This window comes from Papio anubis, chromosome 6 (genome assembly GCF_008728515.1).
Source record: "Papio anubis isolate 15944 chromosome 6, Panubis1.0, whole genome shotgun sequence".
In the NCBI taxonomy this organism is placed as follows: Eukaryota; Metazoa; Chordata; class Mammalia; order Primates; family Cercopithecidae; genus Papio; species Papio anubis.
The window spans coordinates 109,782,252-109,803,723 of NC_044981.1; the positions used below are offsets into that span (position 1 = coordinate 109,782,252).

Consider the following 21,472-nt stretch of genomic DNA (forward strand, 5'->3'; position numbering starts at 1 on the left):
GAATTAAAGATGTCAAGCGCTTTCTCAAGAAGTTTAAACTTTATAAATAACATTTTAAAAAATTTATAAAGCCTGACCAGTCTTCCTCAAATTAAGTTATTTCCTACTGACTTGGCAGCCAAAACGGTTTAGGATCTTTTGGAAGTTGATGAAAAAGGAGTCGGCGGATTTTGCTCTTTGCTCTGCATCACGCCCTTCCTGGGACCATTAGGGAACCTCCCAGGCTTTCAGGATAGGTTCCGCTCAGAAAGGTCACCCGGGCAATGGAAACCCCGGGCAAAAGTTAGCTGGCAGGACAGCGCAGCTCCTCCAGGCAGCGGAGGCAGCGCGTCCCGGCTCTCAGGGACATCTCCTTCCCACCTCGACCCCCGGGAGGTGGTCCCGGTATAAAGGCTCGCTGAGAGGGTGGGTCACAGCACAGCTTTGCAGCTGCGGAGAAACGCCCAAGGCCGTGTATCTCCAGGAGGTAGGGAAGCCTGCGAGCCTCCGGGTCCCCGCCCCCAGCTTTCCACGCACCGGCGCATCCCGGAGACAGGCGCTGGGCTCGGGGCACGGAGCCGGGGAGGGGGTGTGGCGGACCAGGGCGGTGCAGGGACCCTGCCCAGAGGCCCAACCGGCCTGGCCGACCTTCCTTCCCGACAGGAGCGGTAGCTGCGAGGTGGGGAAGGCGGGGGGGAGGCCTCACCCCACAGCGTGCAGCCGGGAGGAGGAACCGGTCGCGGAGGGCGGGGAGCCGGGCTGAGCAGCCCGGCGCGGGAGTGAGTGTGGGCGAGCCAGCCAGGGTGAGAGCGGGCGCCGGGCCGCGGCCGCCGGCCGCAGCGGGCTGAGATTGTTGTCCTCTGTCACCAGGGCGGCTGGGCTCCCGCAATCCTGCACACCGCGCCCGATCCCGGCGACAGGGCGGGCGGACAGCAGCGCATCCCCGGGGTCCCGCCGAGCCTGGGCGCAGCGAGCCGGGAGGAGGCGTTCGCTTGCATCGCCTCGCTGCTGGGAAACTGAACGAGGCCGAGAGACAAGGTAAAAGGAAAGACAGAGACTGGGAGACAGGGAGAGACAGAGACAGGGAGAGGAGAGAGAGGTGCAAGACGAACACATTGCAGACAAATTGTCAGCAAGTTTGTGCCTGCACGCTGGGGCTCTGCGTGCTTGATGGGAGGGGGTGGTAGCAGTGATGTGTGTACGTGTGCGATACTCATAGATAAGGAGACTAGGAGGTTGGGGAGCCTCTTTGCATCTCGTACGTAGATGTCCCTATTAATATCCCCCTCTCTGAGTTGTCATTTCCGCTTGTGGCACGTCCCCTGGGCTCCAATGGTGCAGAAGCAAAAGGCAGCCACCCTCTTATTGTGATGGTCGGTACTGTTGCTACTATCAGATGGGAGAGGTAGGGCGTTGAACAGATTCTAGGAGCCTCCCTTCCTCCACCCCCTGACTATTTTTGGAAGGGCTGGGGGGAGGGAAATGGCTTGAAGGCTGCGCGGAGGCCCGGGCGCGTCAGACTCCAGCGGCGCTGTCATGGTGCAGTTGTTTCCCGGCAGAGCCTGCATTGGAGGGCAAGATAACTTTCATCTCCTCTTTGAAAGATACGTTTCACATAGAGATCTTGCATTGCTGGCGGAGGAGTTCTGGGAAATGGTGGTGCACAGGCAGCCAGGTGCATCGCAACGGGCAGGCATCCGTGCAAAACGAAGCAGCCATCAGCCGCACAGGAAGGAAAGCCCCTTGGGAAGGGAGGCTGGGTGTGCTGACTGGGATCCCAGGCTTTGGATGCTGGAAGTTCTGCCCCCTTCCGTAAATAGAGTCAGGTCCAGCCCAGAGGAAAATATCAGCAATGAAGCCTTAGCATCCCAGAATGTTCACTTCTGAGCTTTTCTTTTTGGGGTGGAAAACTTGTATCTGAAATGTTCCTGTGAATGTTAAGAAAGTTAAAAATTAATTATTTTTCTCTTCTTTAATGCCCATCCATTTTTCGTCTTGATCTGAGAATGACTTTCCTCCCAAAGACACATTCATATACAGAAGCCAGACCTATGCAAGAGAAAGTATAATAATTTTCAATGAGGCAAAGGTCATTAATATGACCTACATCTTCATAAAATGCAGATTTAATCACAAGTCATGACGATTGTTCTTTGAGAGGCTTTTTATTCCCCATGGTGAAAAAGATTTGTAATATGGATAAAAAGTACCTGACATCACCAAAACAGTGTGACAAAATACATATCTATTTTTTCTTGTCTGTTCATCACTTTGTGGCAGATTTAGAACAAAATGTGAGAGATCTATACTAACTTAGTATGTTTCATGCTGAAGATTAAGAAACAGCTTCAGACTGACCCAGATAATAATATTTGCTAGGCTTTGAAAGTATTTGCCTAGCTCTTATTTTATAGACTCATTTTCATCTTTGTGAACTAATGTTTTTTACAAACTGGTTTTCTTCTGTCCTCGTTGACCTCATTTAAGAACTCTTTTTTTACTTGATTCCTTCCTGCCGGGGAGTGGGGATTGGAAAAAGCTAGTTTGCCATTTTAAAATGTTCAAGAATTGTTTGGTGCTGCACTGGGCCTACTTTCTGATAACTATGCTGCGCACACAGCATCTTGGAAATGAAAGGAGGCGTGACTGTCACAGGATGTTGGAAGCCCATAACTGGGCAAGGTTGGTGGCATTTTCACAACTCCAGCTCTAGCTACTGCAGCCACACCCTGTGGTCTGAATGTGACAGGCATGCAGGGCCCAAACACCTCTGCAGGGTTCTCTGTGTGTCTGCTCTTAAATGTGTACTTCCTTGTGGTCTGATCTAAGGAGAACTAATGTTTGGCAAGGCATGCAATGTATCTTCTAGCAAGGGATGGAAAGAAGGTTGCAGATGTCTTTGGGTGTAATTTACACTTTAGGCTTACAATAAACAAAATTTAATTATGACACTGAATATCTTTCATGCTGATCTGCTATACACTTTGTCTTTTGCTTACTTGTTCATGTTCTTCTAGGGAAAAGATCATTTCTTATTGTTACTCTGTGTAATTCATACTAGTGAATAAGAAACAGCATTGCTCCCTGATAACCTGCACACATATATTAGTAGTATACTTATATTAACTCAAAGATGTCCCTGTTCTTCTCTACCTTTCAGCCATCTTAGTGTTCATTAATTAGTACCATTATTAATGGGTGAATTGAAAAAAAAATTACATTTAAAATTAAACAGCACGTGAACTCTCTTCAGCAAAAGACTTGAATTTTATTCATGGGAAGGGAAACTGAAATTTATTCATGACTTTAAAAATTTTATTCAATAGTGGGCTTCAATATTAGTGCTATTCTTATACATGTTTAGACATTTAATTAAGTAATGTCTGTGCTTCCTTCTGTTGTGAATCTGTTTATGTATTTATGTTCTCAGTTCATTTTCTTTTTGGTTAGAAATGAGCCACGTTGTCTCTGGTTGTCGCAGGGTTTGAAATTTTCTGCAGTAGTTTCCTAATACCTAGAAATTCAGTCGCATTGCTTATATATATTCTTGTGGCTTAGTAGTATTTCTTCAGTGCTTTTCTTAGTGTATTCCTTTTTAGTAACACAAACAAGAAACTGATTCAAGAGCCAATGTCCATTCTGCCAAGAGACAGAAAAAATTGAGTTGTGGTATTTCACAACTGTGCTTTTTCACAGAGTAATGTTGAGAAGAGTATGTCTTTCAGCTGGGAGCATCCCAAATAGCAGATAGTCTAAATTCCCTCTGTGTCCTGAATTTAAAAAAATGCAGCAGATGGTTATTGATTGGGTGGGTGTTTTTTTTTTGTTTGTTTGCTTCCATAGTAGCCTGGACTTTTCCATTACAATACTTGCCCTCCTTTGTTGTAACGCTGTTTATATCATCTTCCTCTACCGGCACATAAGTTGTAAGAGGGGCTTGTTTCTCCTGTTGACTGCTGTTTACTCAGTACCGTGGTCCCTTACAAATAGCTACTCAATACATATTTATCGTGAAATAATAAATACAGGAGTCTTACCTTTCTGCTAATTATGAGGTGGATGTATTTAGCTGCATCATAATCTTAGTTCCTTCCCCTGGAAAAATTTGGAGATGGTGCAGGGACTATTTATTGGTATACAGCCCATCAGTGTCCACCAAATTCTCCCATTCCATCCCAATGCCTAGCTGCACTCTTCATTCCCTCTCCTTCGTGCCCCCGCAGTATCCTGCACCTATTAAAACTGTTTTATTGATCTTGGGAATAGTGAGTTCATTGATGTTCTGGATCTGCCTCTGGTGTTCTGGTTCTGTCGTGTCCATGGCCAGAACACTGCTACATAAACAGTCAGCTGGAGGATCTCATGACCTTGTACCAGCCGTTGTTTTAGCTGTGCCTTGTGCTGCCATTGGTTTTGGAACTGAAGAGCACACTTGGGAGTACCTCTGCATTTTAGGGTCATCTCTCATATTGCAGGTGGAGAAACTGGGACCAGGGGAAGGAAAATGGAAACTAGTATTTGCAGAAACTCTGCTACATGCCAATCAATCTGCTGGAAACATGACATACTTATTTTTTAAAAAATAAATTTAAGCAGGATAAAATTAAACCTAATTTGGCGTAAGTATACCTCATTTTACAGATGAAGAAAGAAGGACTCAGAGAAGCTCACTTTTCTTAAACCTGCATGCACAGCAAGAGAGAGAATTAAGATTCAGCTCCAGGTCTTTCTTAGTCCAAAGTCTGCGCATTTCCTGGTGCCAAACTCTCCTCCAATAGGTAGTTGTTGAGGACCTTCATACACAGAACCAGCTCAAAATCACCCAACTAGCTGGGATAAAGTTTAGCCTAGAACTGATATTTCCTAATTCCCAGTCTCCTTTTACTAGCTTCTTTTTATTAACATCATTTTAAGTTTCTTATCAAATCATGTAATAAGACAAAGTGTTAGTAAAAAGCAAGAAAATCATGATTTCACAATATAGGAAATATGTGTACATGTGAATGATGAAAGCAAAATGTTTAATGTCTGAAAAAGGAAGGATATTGCATCCACTTTTTTTTGCATTGAAGAGGAAGAGGTTTTGTAGGGATTTTCTCATAGATGTAAAGTATTATGAACTTGATTCAATGAAACAAAAAATATATATCAGAGGCCTAGGATGTGGTCAGGGATATACTTGGTGTCAATGAATGAGATTTTGCAATGTTATAGCCTCTATACCAGTGAAATGTTCACAGTTTGTTTAGAGTGAGGTAAGACTAGCAGTAGTGAAAGGTAGAAGCCAAATTGTACCTATGATAGTGTGGATTACTAGTGTTAGAGGCCTCAGTGGAAAATAATGGTGAATGTTGGTTGGTGTGTTTACGAAAATCTTCAAGTGGTATGCGGATCCTGGGTTAGGTATTTAGATTTGTTCAGCTGAAAGTGTTCTTCAGAGGGGTGATGTGAAGGGGCAATGAAGAAATTGCTCCTGAGTTGTTCCAAGATATGAAGCATGAAGGGGAGAGTGTTTGGCTGTAAAACTTATACAGCCCCTCTTCTGCTGTGCTCAGTTAATGGCATCCCCAATCCTGAGAGTCATCTGAGACTCCTCAGATATACACCCTGGAAATCCCACCTATACCCACCCCCACCCCGGGTGACCAGTCACCAAGTCTTACAAATTCTGCTCCCTAAAACTGTGTTATATTTGATTCTGCACTCACTCTGCTCCCCTCTGTCTGGTTTCCGTCTTCTGTCATCTTCCACCTGGATTCCTGAGATACCTTCCCAACTGATCTTTCTGGATCTTCCAGTTTTGTCCTTCTCGAATACACCTTTTAAAAAACCATAGCTAGAATAATCCCAGTTATACCTTCTCACTTCCAGCTTAAAATCTCTCAGTGGCTTCCAGTTGCCTGCTAGGGAGCCAGAACCAAACTTCTGAGCATAGCACTCAGGGCCCTCTGCCATCCGGACACCACCTCACTCTCCACCCTCTTTTTCCAGAATGTCACCTTGTAGAGTTTCTCAGTGTCTGACTGGTGGTAGTTCCATGTCCCACTCATGCTGTTACTCATGCCCAGGCCTTTGCTCAAGCTCTTCACCCTGCCCAGGATGTGTCTTTCATATGTTTCACCTGAGTGACTAACCCATTTACCGAGACTCAGCTCGGGTGTCTGCTCCTTGCCAAGGACACCTTTCCAGAACACCCACACTGGCATGCCGCCATCCTCTGTATCCTCGCATCTTGGTATTTGCACTTAGCCCTGGTATTTTTATATTATCTTTTCTATGTTTTATCTCCCACTGTGTCCTAAGCTCCTCAAAAATAGTCTCTGTGTCACATCCACCTTAGTAATCCCAGCATTGAGCTCTGGCACTCTGAATGTGTTAGTTATGCTGTGAAAGTAAAACTGGATGAATAGTGGGCACATGCAGGGAAATTCTGAGTTTAATGTAATGAGAGAGAGAGAGAGAGAGAGAGAGGGCGTGCACAATATTTCAGGATTAATCTACCAAGCTATGTGAATGTGAATTAGAAGAGGATAGAGGCAGAGTGATTTCTGTTGCAATGATTTACTGAAATCCCTTTTAATTCCATAATTCTTGATTGAAGATGGGGACTGTGTGTTAATCATCTGTGAGCTCCAGTGCTGAGCCCAGCTTGGAGTGGGGTATCCGAAATGAAATGAATGTCTTTGATATACATGCAGATACATGATATAGATAATAGAGTGTTTGATTGATTGATTGATTTCAGAAAGTTTTATTTTTGCATTTGAAAACCTAACTTCCTAACAGCTTAGGGGAGCCATTTTTAAGGTCCTTCAGGCACTATTCACCATCTATTATTCTCCCAAATTAAGACAGCTTTTGTATGTGGGCAGGTGGAATATTTTTCCCCAGGAGATACAGGCTGCTAATGGGCACACAATTCCAGCAGGGCTGTAGGTATGTATGTGACAGCCCAGCCACAAGTAATTATTTCTCCACGAAGACTCACTTGGAGAGTCACCCACTGAGAAGTACCTCTCTAGCCTATAAGACACCAAGTATTGGGTCCTACTTCTAGTAAATACTCCTTTCAAGTAGCCAAGAGAAGTTTGCCTCTGTCTTCCTACCAATGACTGCTGTTCACTGCATCACTGTCCCGTGTCTTGCTTAGTAATTGCTTTCTTGCTCCAGTACATCCTTCTGATGCATTGCACTTGGAGCAGCAGCAGTGTGCAAAGGTTTACATCCCTTTTTTTTTTTTAAGATAATAGGCTAAAGAGCATATTACTAGCTTTGCATTCATACATTCTGACCAGATACCAATATATAATAGTATTAGCAATGCCATTTTAAAATAAATTGTAATTCATAATTTCACTCTATTACTTAAGAAATCCTTCATGAGCAGAGCTCTTTTATGGACTATAATCCAAGTTATAATATAATTTTTATAGCACTCACAGACTCCTCTCATTTTCTTTTTTCCTTCAGGAAAGTGGACCATCTCACATGTATGAGCTTTCTTTAGGAGCTTTGCTTTTGCCATTCTCCCCTTCTTCCCCTCTTCCCCTATTCCTTTTTTTAACTTTCATCATCATAACCTAGAAATGCAATGGGGACTGTGGCCCGGTATGGTGGCTCACGCTTGTAATCCCAGTACTTTGGGAGGCCAAGGCGGGCAGATCACGAGGTCAGGAGATCGAGACCATCCTGGCTAACACGGTGAAACCCCGTCTCAACTGAAAATACAAAAAATTAGCGGGTGTGGTGGCAGGCACCTGTAGTCCCAGCTACTCAGGAGGCTGAGGCAGGAGAATCGCTTGAACCTGGGAAGTGGAGGTTGCAGTGAGCTGAGATCACATCACTGCGCCCCAGTCTGGATGATAGAGTGAGACTGTCCCAAAACAAAAACAAAAACAAAACCAAAAACAAAAAAGTCTTAACCAACACAGATAATTTAGAAGGAAAATGTCCACTCTGCTTAGCTCACCCCACCCCTAGCCTTACAACTTTTGAGTCTTTACACCTAGGGAGGAGAAAAACTAAATCAGACCCATTTGGCTTCTAAAATTGGAGTACTTGAAACTCAAATTTTTAGAATGAAATGGTTTTTACATTTATGCTGTTTTAATTCATCAAATTGGTATGGGAAACTAGGATTTGGTCCTATTCCTGGAAAGTGTACAACACAACAGAGCAAAACATGTGCAAAGCAGGCTAAATTAGCAGATAAGAGAATCCGTGCATATTGAAAACTACAATGGAGTGTTTTCAGTATAAGGCAAGCCACTTCATAGATCAATGGAAAAACTTTAGAGTTTAAAAAGAAAACATAGAATGAAAGTGAACGTTTCTTCTTTTAGCAACCCAATTTTATTTTATATATCTCATTTATGTATTTATTTTATCAAATATCATGGGAATTCCTAACATTTGCACAGTACTTTATAGTTTATAAGTGCTTTTCACTAAGTTGTTTTACTTGATAATAGACCAGGCATTCAAATTAAATAGAAATATTTCTCCTTTTAGCACTGTGGTGACCTTTGTAGATTGTTTTTTTATGTTGTACCTTTTCTTTTATGTTTTTCAGGTTCTTCAGTTGATTTAAAAGGACAGTGTTAAAACGAAAGAAGAAAAAGCAGTTCAGTCTTTGGGAGAGCTGCCTCCTTGTTGACTGCTGCAAATGCCTGGAATTCATTAATGAAGGATTAGATCTAGAAAAGTCCAAGCATGTTTTCCAGAGTGGTGTAGCCCTGTGCTGCCTCCAGTGAAGAGTCTCTTGGTGTTGGCTTCGTGCTTCTGGAGGGACCATGGCAACCTCCAGAGGGGCCTCCCGGTGTCCTCGGGATATCGCCAATGTGATGCAGAGGCTGCAAGGTAAGGGGAAGAAATTTCAGGGTTAAAAATAATTCAAATACTGTCTTAACCCACAATCAGTTAAATTTTGTTTGGGGTTTTACTCAATTTCATGGAACTATAGCCCAGAATGGGATGGATGTCTTTTATTCCAGTGTTTTCAAATAGGGGCATGCTGTCTTCAGATGCTATCTTCATTACATAGAAGGAAAGGATAAAAATGCAGCTTTTTTTTGTTTTTTGTTTTTGTAATTTTGTGTCTGCATTAGCATGTCTTACATGTTATTCATTGTCCAGTTGGGAATTAAGAGTTATTGCCAAATGTACTGCTGCTGTCATTCAATAATACCAGTGACAATACGTTCCCCAATTGTCTTGATAGATTACAGACAAGTTGTGGACAGATAACTATATGCTATTGTCAAATAAGTGAACCAGTGGCATTTCCCAACTAGAAGACCCTTGGATATTTAGAAATATATATATATTTATTTTTATTTTTATTTTTTTGAGACAGAGTCTCGCTCTGTCCCCCTGGCTGGAGTGCAGTGGCGCGATCTCGGCTCACTGCAAGCTCCGCCTCCCGGGTTCACGCCATTCTCCTGCCTCAGCCTCCGAGTAGCTGGGACTACAGGCGCCCGCCACCTCACCCGGCTAGTTTTTTGTATTTTTAGTAGAGACGGGGTTTCATCGTGTTAGCCAGGATGGTGTGGATCTCCTGACCTCGTGATCCACCCGCCTCGGCCTCCCAAAGTGCTGGGATTATAGGCGCCGGGCCGATATTTAGAAACTTTTTAAGAAAAATGAGGCAAAAGAGTCCCAGAGAGATGAACCGATGTGATGAGATGAATGGTTCGTGGCAGGGTACAGACTAGTCCTGTATCCCTCAGTGGTGCTCTTCTCTGCTTTGGATTTTCTTTTTAAGATGGAATTTTGCTCTGTCTTCCAGGCTGGAGTGCAGTGGCGCTATCTCGGCTCACTCCAACCTCCGCCTCCCTGTTCAAGCGATTCTCCTGCCTCAGCCTCTTGAGTAGCTGGGATTACAGGCATGCGCCATCATGCCCGGCTAATTTTTGTTTTTTTAGTAGAGACAGGGTTTCACTATGTTGTCCAGGCTGGCCTCAAACTCCTGACCTCAGGTGATCTGCCTGCCTCGGCCTCCCACAGTGCGGGATTACAGGCATAAGCCACCGTGCCCAGCTGCTGTTCTCTGCTTTCTAGAAGAGAACTCACAGGGAAATGCTATAGAAACTCATAGGTGAATAGATTCTAATTGTCAATTTTTTTTACATTTGTGTTTCAATATTCCTTGAAACACATATAATTACCGCCTGTAGTTATCTAAAAATATTTTTTCTTTATCATAATCCCAATGATATATTCATTGCTTCATTGTCAGAATTCTAATGATATATTCAATGTCATAAGCCCAGCCTTCAAATGAATGGTTTTAAGGTATAAAAATACCCCGATTTAGAAGAGTTTTGTGCTAGTCTTTGCTAAGAGAACTTAAAAATAATGTTGTAGCTTGACTTTTAGGTTTTCTAGTATCTCCAACAAATGATCATTGTGGTTTCGCACAGTATCAGTGATATTAATTTGTCACAGACCCACTTTCTTTGCTTACAATGTATTTGCTGTGCAGAGCAGTGATTTCCAGTTAAGCATTCTTGACCTTCAGATACATAGTAGGCTCTTAAATCTGGATATTCATGACCCAGAACATGCTCACAGCTATAGAAAATCAGGATATTGGTGGAACTAGGAGTTTCTCCATGTCTGTCCAGAGACCACCAACTTGATTGACAGCTTCTGTCTTCAAGTGACCTCCCTACTAATGTTTGTCTGCCTGGACTGGTTTGTGATGCTTCAGTGTAAGTGGTATGTGTTTCCTATTTCTTGCTGACCAATCCCTCATGTCATGCCAGAAAGAGCCTTGTTAGATAAAAGATCCTTGCTGAATTGGGTCTAGATCTTTTCCATGGGCTGAAAATTTCTCTGCTTGGGTCTGCCCAGTACCCAAGGATCTCAGATTTCAGTTGTACATTGTCACCTAGGTAGATGCAATGCTGAATTTGAGTTCCATTCCACTGTCTATGTTTGTCTTGGCTGTTTGTCTGAGGGTAAATTACTGAACCATTTTGTGCCTCAATGACATCATCTATGAAATGATGGAAAGGAAGCCTGTGAATCCCTTACAAAAGTGTGGGGAAGATAATAAGGTAATAAAGCAGATTTTCCTTTGAGTGTATTAGATGTGAACATTCTCTGCATGACATACATGTTGACCATAAGTGAAAGCTGCAAACAGCAGATTTGAATAAACTCAATCAGAATCAGACTGTGTTCCTACAAACTCTCTACTCTTCATTCTGATATTAGTTTGAGTGGAAGTCCTTTTATTAAGATAATTGGGTTGGGGTGAGAGGAAAGTGAAGAGTATGGATAATTTAATGTTGTGTTTTATTATGTTTTTATAGTAGATTTAGTTTTGCTTGAGAAATCTGTGGCGTGGATGAAAGAGCTGGAGCCTGCCACCCTGTCACACACTAGGCCTGTGACAGTGGATGCCTTATTTAACATCTACGTGTCTAGGTGCCCCATTTGCAAAATGTGGATTGCTCCCATCTGCTTAGCCCCTCTCAGAATTGTTGTGAAGCTCGATGAGATAATTTACTAAAGGAACTTTAAAAATGATAAATTCTGTGATATGGTGAGTCATTCAAATAGTCACGGAAGAAAACTAGATGAGAAGGCACAGCTTGATAATTTGTTGCAATTTTTTCCTGCAAATTTTTCTAACTATCCAGATTTTTGGAGGAATGTTAATCGTTTTATATACTCTGTGCTGTATAAAACTAGTCATTTTATTACATAACGAAGTAACTATACTTATTGCATTAATTAGCTTTCCTTTCTATAAAAGAGAGAGTTATAAGGTGGCATAAGGGTACCTGACAAAGTTAGAAGAGTAAGCCTTAAAATTCAGAAGACAAAACTCCTGAGCAGGAGATACTTATCACCAGCCTTTGGTATCAATTACTTCATGTCTATAGGTTATGTTGGCTACAAAATGTAAAGTCTGTACTGCTACAAAATATAACACATCTAGCCTGCATCAAAGGAAACTCAGTGAAATGGCAGGAAGTGAAAGTGATCTGGTGAGTGTGTCTTAACAAATTGATCAGCTGGATTAATTCTGCTGATTCAGTTGGTGGGGTGCAGGTCTCTTGCTCTCAGTTGTCACTGTGCATATTTACTACTGCTTTAAGTCCAAAGAGGGGCCAATCTCCACAGAAAGAGGAGATCTGTCCCCTGTCAAGGGTATTTACTAACGCTGCTTACCCGCTGGAACCTCCAAACAAGTGCCCAAGATCCTAATAAATGGAGGGCTGGTGTTATTGCCCAGATAATGAAGACAAATTTGAAGAAAAGTAAATTTCCATTAGTGTAAACAGAACCAGAGTTGCTAATTTTCAAAGTTTAAATTCATAAGAACATTCTCCTAGAATCCTTTTTCTTTGTCTAGATATATATAATGAGTAACTAATGTGTTTGGGGTTTTTTTCCTCCCATTTTTGGGTTTCATTGTCATTTCAGACCTGTGCATAACTAATAAAGAGCATGGAGCTTTGAATAATGGCAACTTGGCATTACTCCCTTGCTTATTTAGCTTACACCCATAATTGCTGACTATTTTTCCTGCTTTTAGTTTTTATTTCTGGGACTAGGAAATTAAAGCACACACAGAGATTGCTACATAATTTAGCTGCAAGAGTAACCGTTCAATATTTCACCTTTGCCAATATTTGTGCTTGTTTGAGCATAATGTTTTAGGCTGGGATACTGAATTATGGATGAGCAGTCAGACTGCAATGCGGAGTTTCATTTGCTTTTAAGAATAATGAATGTTTCTGGAACTTTAATCAATTTAAATATAACCTTAAAAGCAAATACAGGACAATAGTATAATAAAGGAGTATTAAAACTTTAAATGCACATAATTAGTACATACATATTCTGCTTTTCAAGACTAACTAAAGGGGATCCATTTAACAGGTGGCTTATGGAGTTACTTAGTTTATAGTCACAACTAAGAAAATAAATGGCTGAACTCTTCAGATTATAAACTTCTTTTAGATAGTGACAACATTTTAAGGCTTTTTGTAATCTTTCATAGTTACTTAAAAAGAACTTGTTGGCTGACTTTTATTAACTACATTTTAAATGTGAACATACTATATTAAACTTTATGTTTTTAAAATGAACATATCAGTGTTGGTTATTGTAGGATGGGGTGACATCAATGCAATCTTATAGAACAAGTGATAAATGCCAGAAAACATTAAAATGTGTATGCTTAGGTGTTGTATATACAAAAAAATTAATAGGAGAGTAGGATTATTTACTGCAAGGACAAATTTTGATTTTTAAACCTTGTGAATAGATTCAAAGAGAAACAAACAAACAAAAAAGGATAAGAATTTACCCTTGGAGATACAGCTATGAAATTTGCTAATTGTTCAGTATAAGGTAATCACAATCTCCTCTTGAAAATTTTTTGAGTAATAAAAACCTTAAACCTTTTTTGTTTTAAGTATAATATTTCCTATAAGTTCATTACACAAAAGAAAACTTCAGACTAACAGAAAGTATACTGAAAAGTAGAATGAAATAATAATGAATAATTGATGAAAATGTAACTTTCTTTTAATTTAGCATAATTGGCTATGATCACAGCTTGGGAAATAAAAAGCTTGGCATTTTGTGAGGATTGAAACATTTTTATAATGCCTTGATTAATTTTTATACTTATGATTGTTGGCTGCTTGTATATCTTCTTCTTTTGAAAAGTGCCTGTTCATGTTCTTTGCCCACTTTTTAAGGGCGTTGTGATTTTTTCTTGTAAATTTAAGTTCCTTATAGATGCTGGATATTAGACCTTTGTCAGTTGCATAGTTTGCAAAAATTTTCTCCCATTCTGTAGGTTGTCTGTTCACTGTGATGAGTTTCTTTTCTGTGTAGAAGCTCTTTAGTTTAATTATATCCCATTTGTCAATTTTTGCTTTTGTTGCAGTTGCTTTTGGTGTCTTCATCATGAAATCTTTGTTCCTGTGTCCTGAGTGGTGTTGCCCAGCTTGTCTTCTGGGGTTTTTTATAGTTTTGTGTTTAACATTTCAGTCTTTAATACATCTTAAGTTAATTTTTGTATATGCTGTAAGGAAGAGGTCCAGTTTCAGTCTTCTGCATATGGCTAGCCAGTTATTCCAGCACCATTTATTGAATAGTGAAGACTTTCCTCACTGCTTGTTTTTGTCAGGTTTGTCAAAGATCAGATGGTTGTTGCTATGTGGTCTTATTTCTGGGTTCTCTGTTCTGTTGCATTGATCTATGTATCTGTTTTTCTACCAGTACTATGCTGTTTTGGTTACCGTAGCCCTGTAGTATAGTTTGAAGTTGGGTAGCATGATGCCTCCAGCTTTGTTCTTTTTGCTTAAGATTGCCTTGGCTTTTATATGAAAAAAAGCTCAACATCACTGATGATTACAGACATGCCAATCAAAGCCAAAACTATCTCACAACAGTCAGAATGGCTCTCATTAGAAAGTCAAAAAAAACCCAAAAAAAAACAAAAAAGAAAAATAACTGATATTGGCAAGCTTGTGGAGAAAAAGGAATGCTTATATGCTGTTGGTGGGAGTGTAAATTAGTTCAACCTTTGTGGAGGACAGTGTGGTGATTCCCCAAAGACTTAAAGACAAAAATATCATTCAACCCAGCAATCCCATTACTGGGTATATACCCAAAGGAATATAAATCATTCTATTATAAAGAAACATGCACTCGGATGTTCATTGCAGCACTACTCAGAATAGTAAATACATTGCATCAATCTAAATGCCCATCAATGGTAGAATGCATAAAAAAATGTGGTACATATATGCCTTGGAATACTATGCGGCCATAAAAAGAACAATATCATGTTTTTTGCAGGGACATGGATGGAGCTAGAGGTCATTATCCTTAGCAAACTGATACAGGAACAGAAAACCAAATACTATATGTCCTCACTTATAAGTGGGAGCTACATGATGAGAACACATGGACACATAGAGGGTAACAACAGACACTGTGGCCCATTGGAAGATGGAGGCTAGGAGGAGGGAGAGGATCAGGAAAAATAACTAATAAGTACTATGTTTGATATCTGGATGATAAAATAATCTGTACAACAAACCTCCATGACACAAATTTACCCGTGTAACATACCTGCACATGTACCCCTAAACTTAAAAGTCCAAAAAACTTCATACTTTATTACTCTAACTTACTGACTCTTATTAAAACACAAAACAGTGTCAAAAACTCATTTATTATATTTAGGCTGAAATCCCTTTGGGTTTAATCTCTCTTTTCCCACATAAATGTTGTGTAAAATTATCTCAAATTTTTTTTGAGAAATGTCTGTTCATATCCTTTGCCCACTTTTTGATGGGGTTGTTTGTTTTTTTCTTGTAAATTTGTTTGAGTTCTTTGTAGGTTCTGGATATTAGCCCTTTGTCAGATAAGTAGATTGCAAAAATTTTCTCCCATTCTGTAGGTTGCCTGTTCACTCTGATGGTAGTTTCTTTTGCTGTGCAGAAGCTCTTTAGTTTAATTAGATCCCATTTGTCAATTTTGGCTTTTGCTGCCGTTGCTTTTGGTGTTTTAGTGGAGAAATAGGAACACTTTTACACTGTTGGTGGGATTGTAAACTAGTTCAACCATTATGGAAAACAGTATGGCGATTCCTCAAGGATCTAGAACTAGATGTACCATATGACCCAGCCATCCCATTACTGGGTATATACCCAAAGGATTATAAATTATGCTGCTATAAAGACACATGCACACGTATGTTTATTGCAGCACTATTCACAATAGCAAAGACTTGGAATCATCCCAAATGTCCATCAGTGACAGATTGGATTAAGAAAATGTGGCACATATACACCATGGAATACTATGCAGCCATAAAAAAGGATGAGTTTGTGTCCTTTGTAGGGACATGGATGCAGCTGGAATCCATCATTCTTAGCAAACTATCACAAGAACAGAAAACCAAACACCGCATGTTCTCACTCATAGGTGGGAACTGAACAATGAGATCGCTTGGACTCAGGAAGGGGAACATCACACACCGGGGCCTATCATGGGGACGGGGGAGGGGGGAGGGATTGCATTGGGAGTTATACCTGATGTAAATGACGAGTTGATGGGTGCAGCACACCAACAAGGCACAAGTATACATATGTAACAAACCTGCACGTTATGCACATGTACCCTACAACTTACAGTATAATAATAATAAATAAATTAAAAAAAATTATCTCAAATTTAAGTATGATACAATACAGTGATCATTTCTTTATGTTTTGGAGCATCATAGTTAAATACATTTTTGATAAATAAATGAATAAATCATTATGCCTAACTTAATGAACCGAAGATAAAATTGGTTAAGGCAATGAACCAATTAAACCAATTAAATTGGGTCCTGCTTTACCTGCCCTCTTTTTGAAGAATGTATATCTGAATTTTGGTTTTAGTCAAGAGTGGTTTTTTACTATAAAATCAGTTTAAAGATACACATCTTGCCTGAATGAGTGATGTTTGTTGTTTTTGTAAACACAACGTTTTAAGCACATTTTCCTTTTAAATGGTATATTACTTGTTCACATTACTCTTATTAATAAATTTATGAAGTCCTTTTTTTTTTTTTTGAGACGGAGTCACGCTCTGTCGCCCAGGCTGGAGTGCAGTGGCCGGATCTCAGCTCACTGCAAGCTCCGCCTCCCGGGTTCACGCCATTCTCCGGCCTCAGCCTCCCGAGTAGCTGGGACTACAGGCGCCTGCCACTTCGCCCGGCTAGTTTTTTGTATTTCTTAGTAGAGACGGGGTTTCACCATGTTAGCCAGGATGGTCTCGATCTCCTGACCTCGTGATCCGCCCGTCTCGGCCTCCCAAAGTGCTGGGATTACAGGCTTGAGCCACCGCGCCCGGCTTTGAAGTCTTTACATTTGTGTAGCGCTTGGTCCTCTAAGCCTCTCTGTTTGTAAACCTATTTCGTCCATTGAGCTTTATGGAGAAAGTGCTTCAGGCCTTCAGGATCTTCAGTGACCTATAAAATATTGTCTCTCAAATAGAAAAAGAAAACTGTTAAAAAAAAAAAAAAGAGCAAAGGTTTATAAATGCTAAATTATGGCAAGCAGTCAAATGTAAATCAATTCAAAAATTATATATGTGTCAATATATTTTATATGGCACCTAAGTACACTTTATTGCACCTTTGATATAGTGTGTGGCAGGCCTCTAAAAGTAAGAGTGTCTAAGGCCTACAAATAAAACATAAAGTATCCCTCTATATCATATTGCCTCCACATGAGTTTTTGTAAACATATTACCTTAATTTTGTTACTCTTATGATGTAACATTAAACACATGTACCAAAATTACTTCTTTGACCTCCCTGTTGAATTCCCAACTTCTTTGGCTCAGATTCCATATTCTAAGTCCATTTTAACTGTAATAGCTCTTTTTCCTCTAGCTCCCCTAGATATCCACCTATGTCAGCCAAGTGTCACTGCTTTCCATGCTCAGAAGATGTCCTGACTCTTTCATCTCCTTCTGGGGCACCTTCTGGAATGAGCTCAAGTCACTGTTCCTAAAACCTGACTTATCTTCAAGGCCTAACTTCAATGCAACCTCCTCCGCAAAGGCTTTATTGCCAAAGCAATCAGAAATTTCCTCTCCTTCCTCTAAACCCCTCTAGCTCTTTATAGCACAATATGACAATTATCTCGTGTTGCTTGTATTGGGTTGCACATATGTATCTAAACTATTCACCCAGAATATAAAAACCTTGAGGACAGGAATTGGATCAGACTCATCGGTGACCTACACATTGTCTAGCATAGTGCATTTCATAATATGGACACTTCATAAGTATTTGTTAAGTGCATATAATATAAATAGTTAATATTATATTGATTTTCAATGGGGGAAGCTGGGAGTCCAGAATAGAGGTTATTTTTGACAAGTCAAGAGACAGATGATGGCTTGAACGGTGGATGGGGAGAGGGGTGGTAACATTCTGGATATATTTTGAAGGTAAGATTAAAACAGTGTGTTGATGGATTAGGTTTGGTGTATAAGAGAAAAAATTAAAGTTTGGTCCTCTCATTTTTAGTTTTGAAATAAAGAAAAACCATTATGGGGAACAGCATTGAGGAGGAAAACCGAGAGCTTATTTTGGACATGTTACATTTTAGATGCCTGGTAGACTTCCAGGAAAGGAGTTGAGTATATGTATGTAACTGTAGAGATCAGTGGAGGAGACACAGCAGGAGAAAATATTTGGACGTTGTCAGCACAGAGGTAGCGTTTAAAGCTGTGAGATTGGTTGGCACCACCCAGGGAGCCAGGACAGATAAGAAGAAAAGAGGTTTGTGAAATGGGGCACTCAACACTGAGGGAAGTGGGGAATGAGTAGAGTCCCATATATGAGACTAAGAAGCTGCATCCTGTGTGGTAGGAAGAAAAAAGATAAAAGGAAGGTCTCAAAGCCAAAGAAATAATGAGTTCAAGGAGGGAGCGATCAACTGTGTTAATGTTGTTAATTTTCTTTACATGTACATGTTTCTACATGTTCATAATGTATAAAAAGATTATGTGTATTTTATATATAAATATCAGGTCTGAGCAGGTGTACGTGTGCCTGCCTATCATTTAAAATCATTTCTGGAAAAATAAAGAATGGCTTTGTGCATTGCCCATAAGGAAGTTCAGGATGCTCAGAAATTCACTGGTTAAGAGTAATTCTTTAAGAACTCGTTAAATATGATTCTACACCTTATGTAGAACCCATTTAGAAATAAGTCCTAAGGGTAAGACGTCTCTTCTTTCAGGCCCTCCCTCAATCGGCCTCCCGCTCTTGTGGAGTTGGGGACCGTGCTATGAGCTGACGATGACCTTTGTGAAATTCTCCTCTCGGTACCATCTTGAACGCTCGTGTGTGGCTGCCCCGCCTCTCAATGCCTTCTTTCCTTGGGCACCCCTCCCCTTAGACGTCTCCACTTGCACCCCTTGTCATTATTTCTCTAGATTTTTGCTATGTAACAAAACTAGTATTATTCCTGCTTGTGTTTTGGGGAAGATCTTTATGGAGTCAGAAATGTCTATTTTCCTTGCTTTGGTCATTGTTTTATTACCTCTGCCAGGGCTCTGATTCTTTTTTTTTTTTTTTTTTTTTTTTTTTTGAGACGGAATCTCGCGCTTGTGCAGTGGCGCGATCTCGGCTCACTGCAAGCTCCGCCTCCCGGGTTCACGCCATTCTCCTGCCTCAGCCTCCCGAGTAGCTGGGACTACAGGCGCCCGCCACTGCGCCCGGCTAATTTTTTTTGTATTTTTAGTAGAGACGGGGTTTCACCGTGTTAGCCAGGATGGTCTCGATCTCCTGACCCCGTGATCCGCCCGCCTCAGCCTCGCAAAGTGCTGAGACTACAGGCGTGAGCCACCGCGCCCGGCCCAGGGCTCAAATTCTTGAAAAGAAAAGAGAAAGTATGATGCTACAGGTGACTGGATTGTCTGAAACATTGTAACTCTGGGATTTCCTCTCCATCAAAACCTGGATGGAACCCTCCCCAAAAATAAGGCAATTGAATTGGGGAAATTGCATCTGCGTTTGGAAAAACTCTATTAGCCACTGTGCTTGCTGGCTAATATGTGACCCTGTCTATGTTGAATCAGACCTGAGGCCTTGGGTTGGCCTCAGTAATACGAGAGAAGACCACACCAGTGCCCATGAAATTTAGAGTTCCATGAATGTATAATTTAAGGTAATATGTACTTATAAAGCGGGGAACCAGACTTTCAGTTTCTTGTGGCAGATCCCTCATATATCTTAAGAAACTTAGAAAAACAATTCACATCCCAGGTTGTTATTATTCTCTTTTATATTCTTTCAGATTGGGGCTAATGAGGATATTGACACTTTTGTGTGTGTGTGTGTGTGTGTGCGCTTCTTACACCTAAATACCTAGTTTCTGATCTTTGTATGACAGTCTGTAGTTTAATTCGGCAATTGTTAATCATAAGTATTCAGTGTTAATCATAGGTATTCAGTTAATCATAAGTAGTAATTTATTTTAAATAGTTGAGAATTTACTGTATAAGAATATATGCAGCCTTTCTATAATGCTGAGGATAGACAATGATAATTTTCTATTTGTTTCTTCTCAAATAAATACATGGAAACATCTCAAAGAAGTTGGTGACTGCCCCAGACAGATTCAGTATCAAATTATCCATGTGCAATTTTGACTTATTTTGATGTCGTGAAGTTTGTTAAGTATTTAACAAGTGGTTTCTGTGGTAACTTATGTTCCTTTTTGTTTTTCATTGTTCACAATGACTCTTAGATTAAAAACAAACAATTCCTTCCTCTGCTGATATTAATCTTTCATATTTAGTAAACAGTGATCTCCACCCATATTAAAAAAGTTATTTACCTAGAATTATGCAATTGCCTTCCATTCATTTGCTTCCTTTCTCCTCACATGTGTCAGGAGACACTTTGAGTCCCTTTCATCTGCCTATTCTTTATTCTGCTGTTGACTTGTTTACTGACTTGGGAAGAATTTTGAGATTCTCAGGACCTATCTTGATGTTCTTTGTCGTTGTCATTGTTGTTATTCGTTGATGTTGTATCTGTTATATGTTGTTGTTGTTATAAGTTAAGAGCCACTGTGTTCACCTTGCCAAGAATTACACTGATTCCATATTCACGGCCTGCCTTTTCAGCTTCTTCGCTTTTCTGGGGCTTCTCACGGATTATTTTCATTTTATCCAATTTTGGCTGATATGAGCATTCCTTGCTTTACTATTCAACAGAAAAAAGTGGAATTTTTACAGTACATCCAGAAACCTAGGAATTCAACTGGACCACATCCCAGTGTTGTAATAAGACAGATCTTTAAAAACGCAATTCCAGTTACATCCATTGCCTTTTTCCCTCTTTAGAAGCTTGCAGGGACTCACTATAACCTTCCAGATAAACTCATTATGGCTGGAAGGGTGTTCATTGCCTGACTTCGATTAACCTTCCGTTCTTCATTTCTATTCAGCCTCCATAAACCATGGGGTTGCAATCCCCCGAACAATTTCTAGATCCCTTCAAGCCAATCTCAATCTCATTTCCCTGCCTTACATGTTCTTTTTACCTTTTGCCTTTCTCGAGCTTCAAGACTCAGCTCAAATCCTGCCTCCTCTGTGAAGCCTTTCCTAATACCAGCAGCCAGAGTGAGAGGATTCTTCGTTTGTACTCTACTTTGAACATGTTTCTGTTAAGGTGTTGACTGCATTAGACTGTAAGGGTTTATGTAAGCATCTCTGTGCCCCATTAGTATATTAGAACCTTGAAAGTAGGCATCTTGTCTTATTCAACTTTGGATATCCAGTACTAAGCACAAGTAGGTACTCATGTTTTTTCAGCTGACATTTAGCAGGTACTTAGTTTATTCAATCATACATTCATGCATTTAACAAATATTTGTTGGGCATCTACTGTGCTCAAGTCTTTTGAAAACAAATGTAAGAGTAACTTAAAGACTTTGTT

General features: G+C 40.4%; 1 protein-coding gene across 18 annotated transcripts in view; it reads left to right on the plus strand.

Annotated features, from left to right (window-relative positions):
* The first annotated feature begins 254 nt into the window (after positions 1-254).
* Positions 255-21,472, plus strand: part of SYNE1 (spectrin repeat containing nuclear envelope protein 1) — a 523,271-nt gene continuing 502,053 nt past the window's right edge. For 12 of the 18 annotated variants that reach the window (XM_021936838.2, XM_021936848.2, XM_021936841.2 and 9 more), the window contains exons 1-2: positions 738-1,017; positions 8,552-8,838. In XM_021936838.2, coding sequence (XP_021792530.2) covers positions 8,772-8,838 — 67 coding nt within the window. In that variant the 5' untranslated portion in view covers positions 738-1,017; positions 8,552-8,771. Of the gene's footprint in view, positions 467-537; positions 659-736; positions 1,018-8,551; positions 8,839-21,472 lie in introns of those variants that run through there. The other 6 variants (XM_021936853.2, XM_021936854.2, XM_031667715.1 and 3 more) reach the window with 4 other exon arrangements.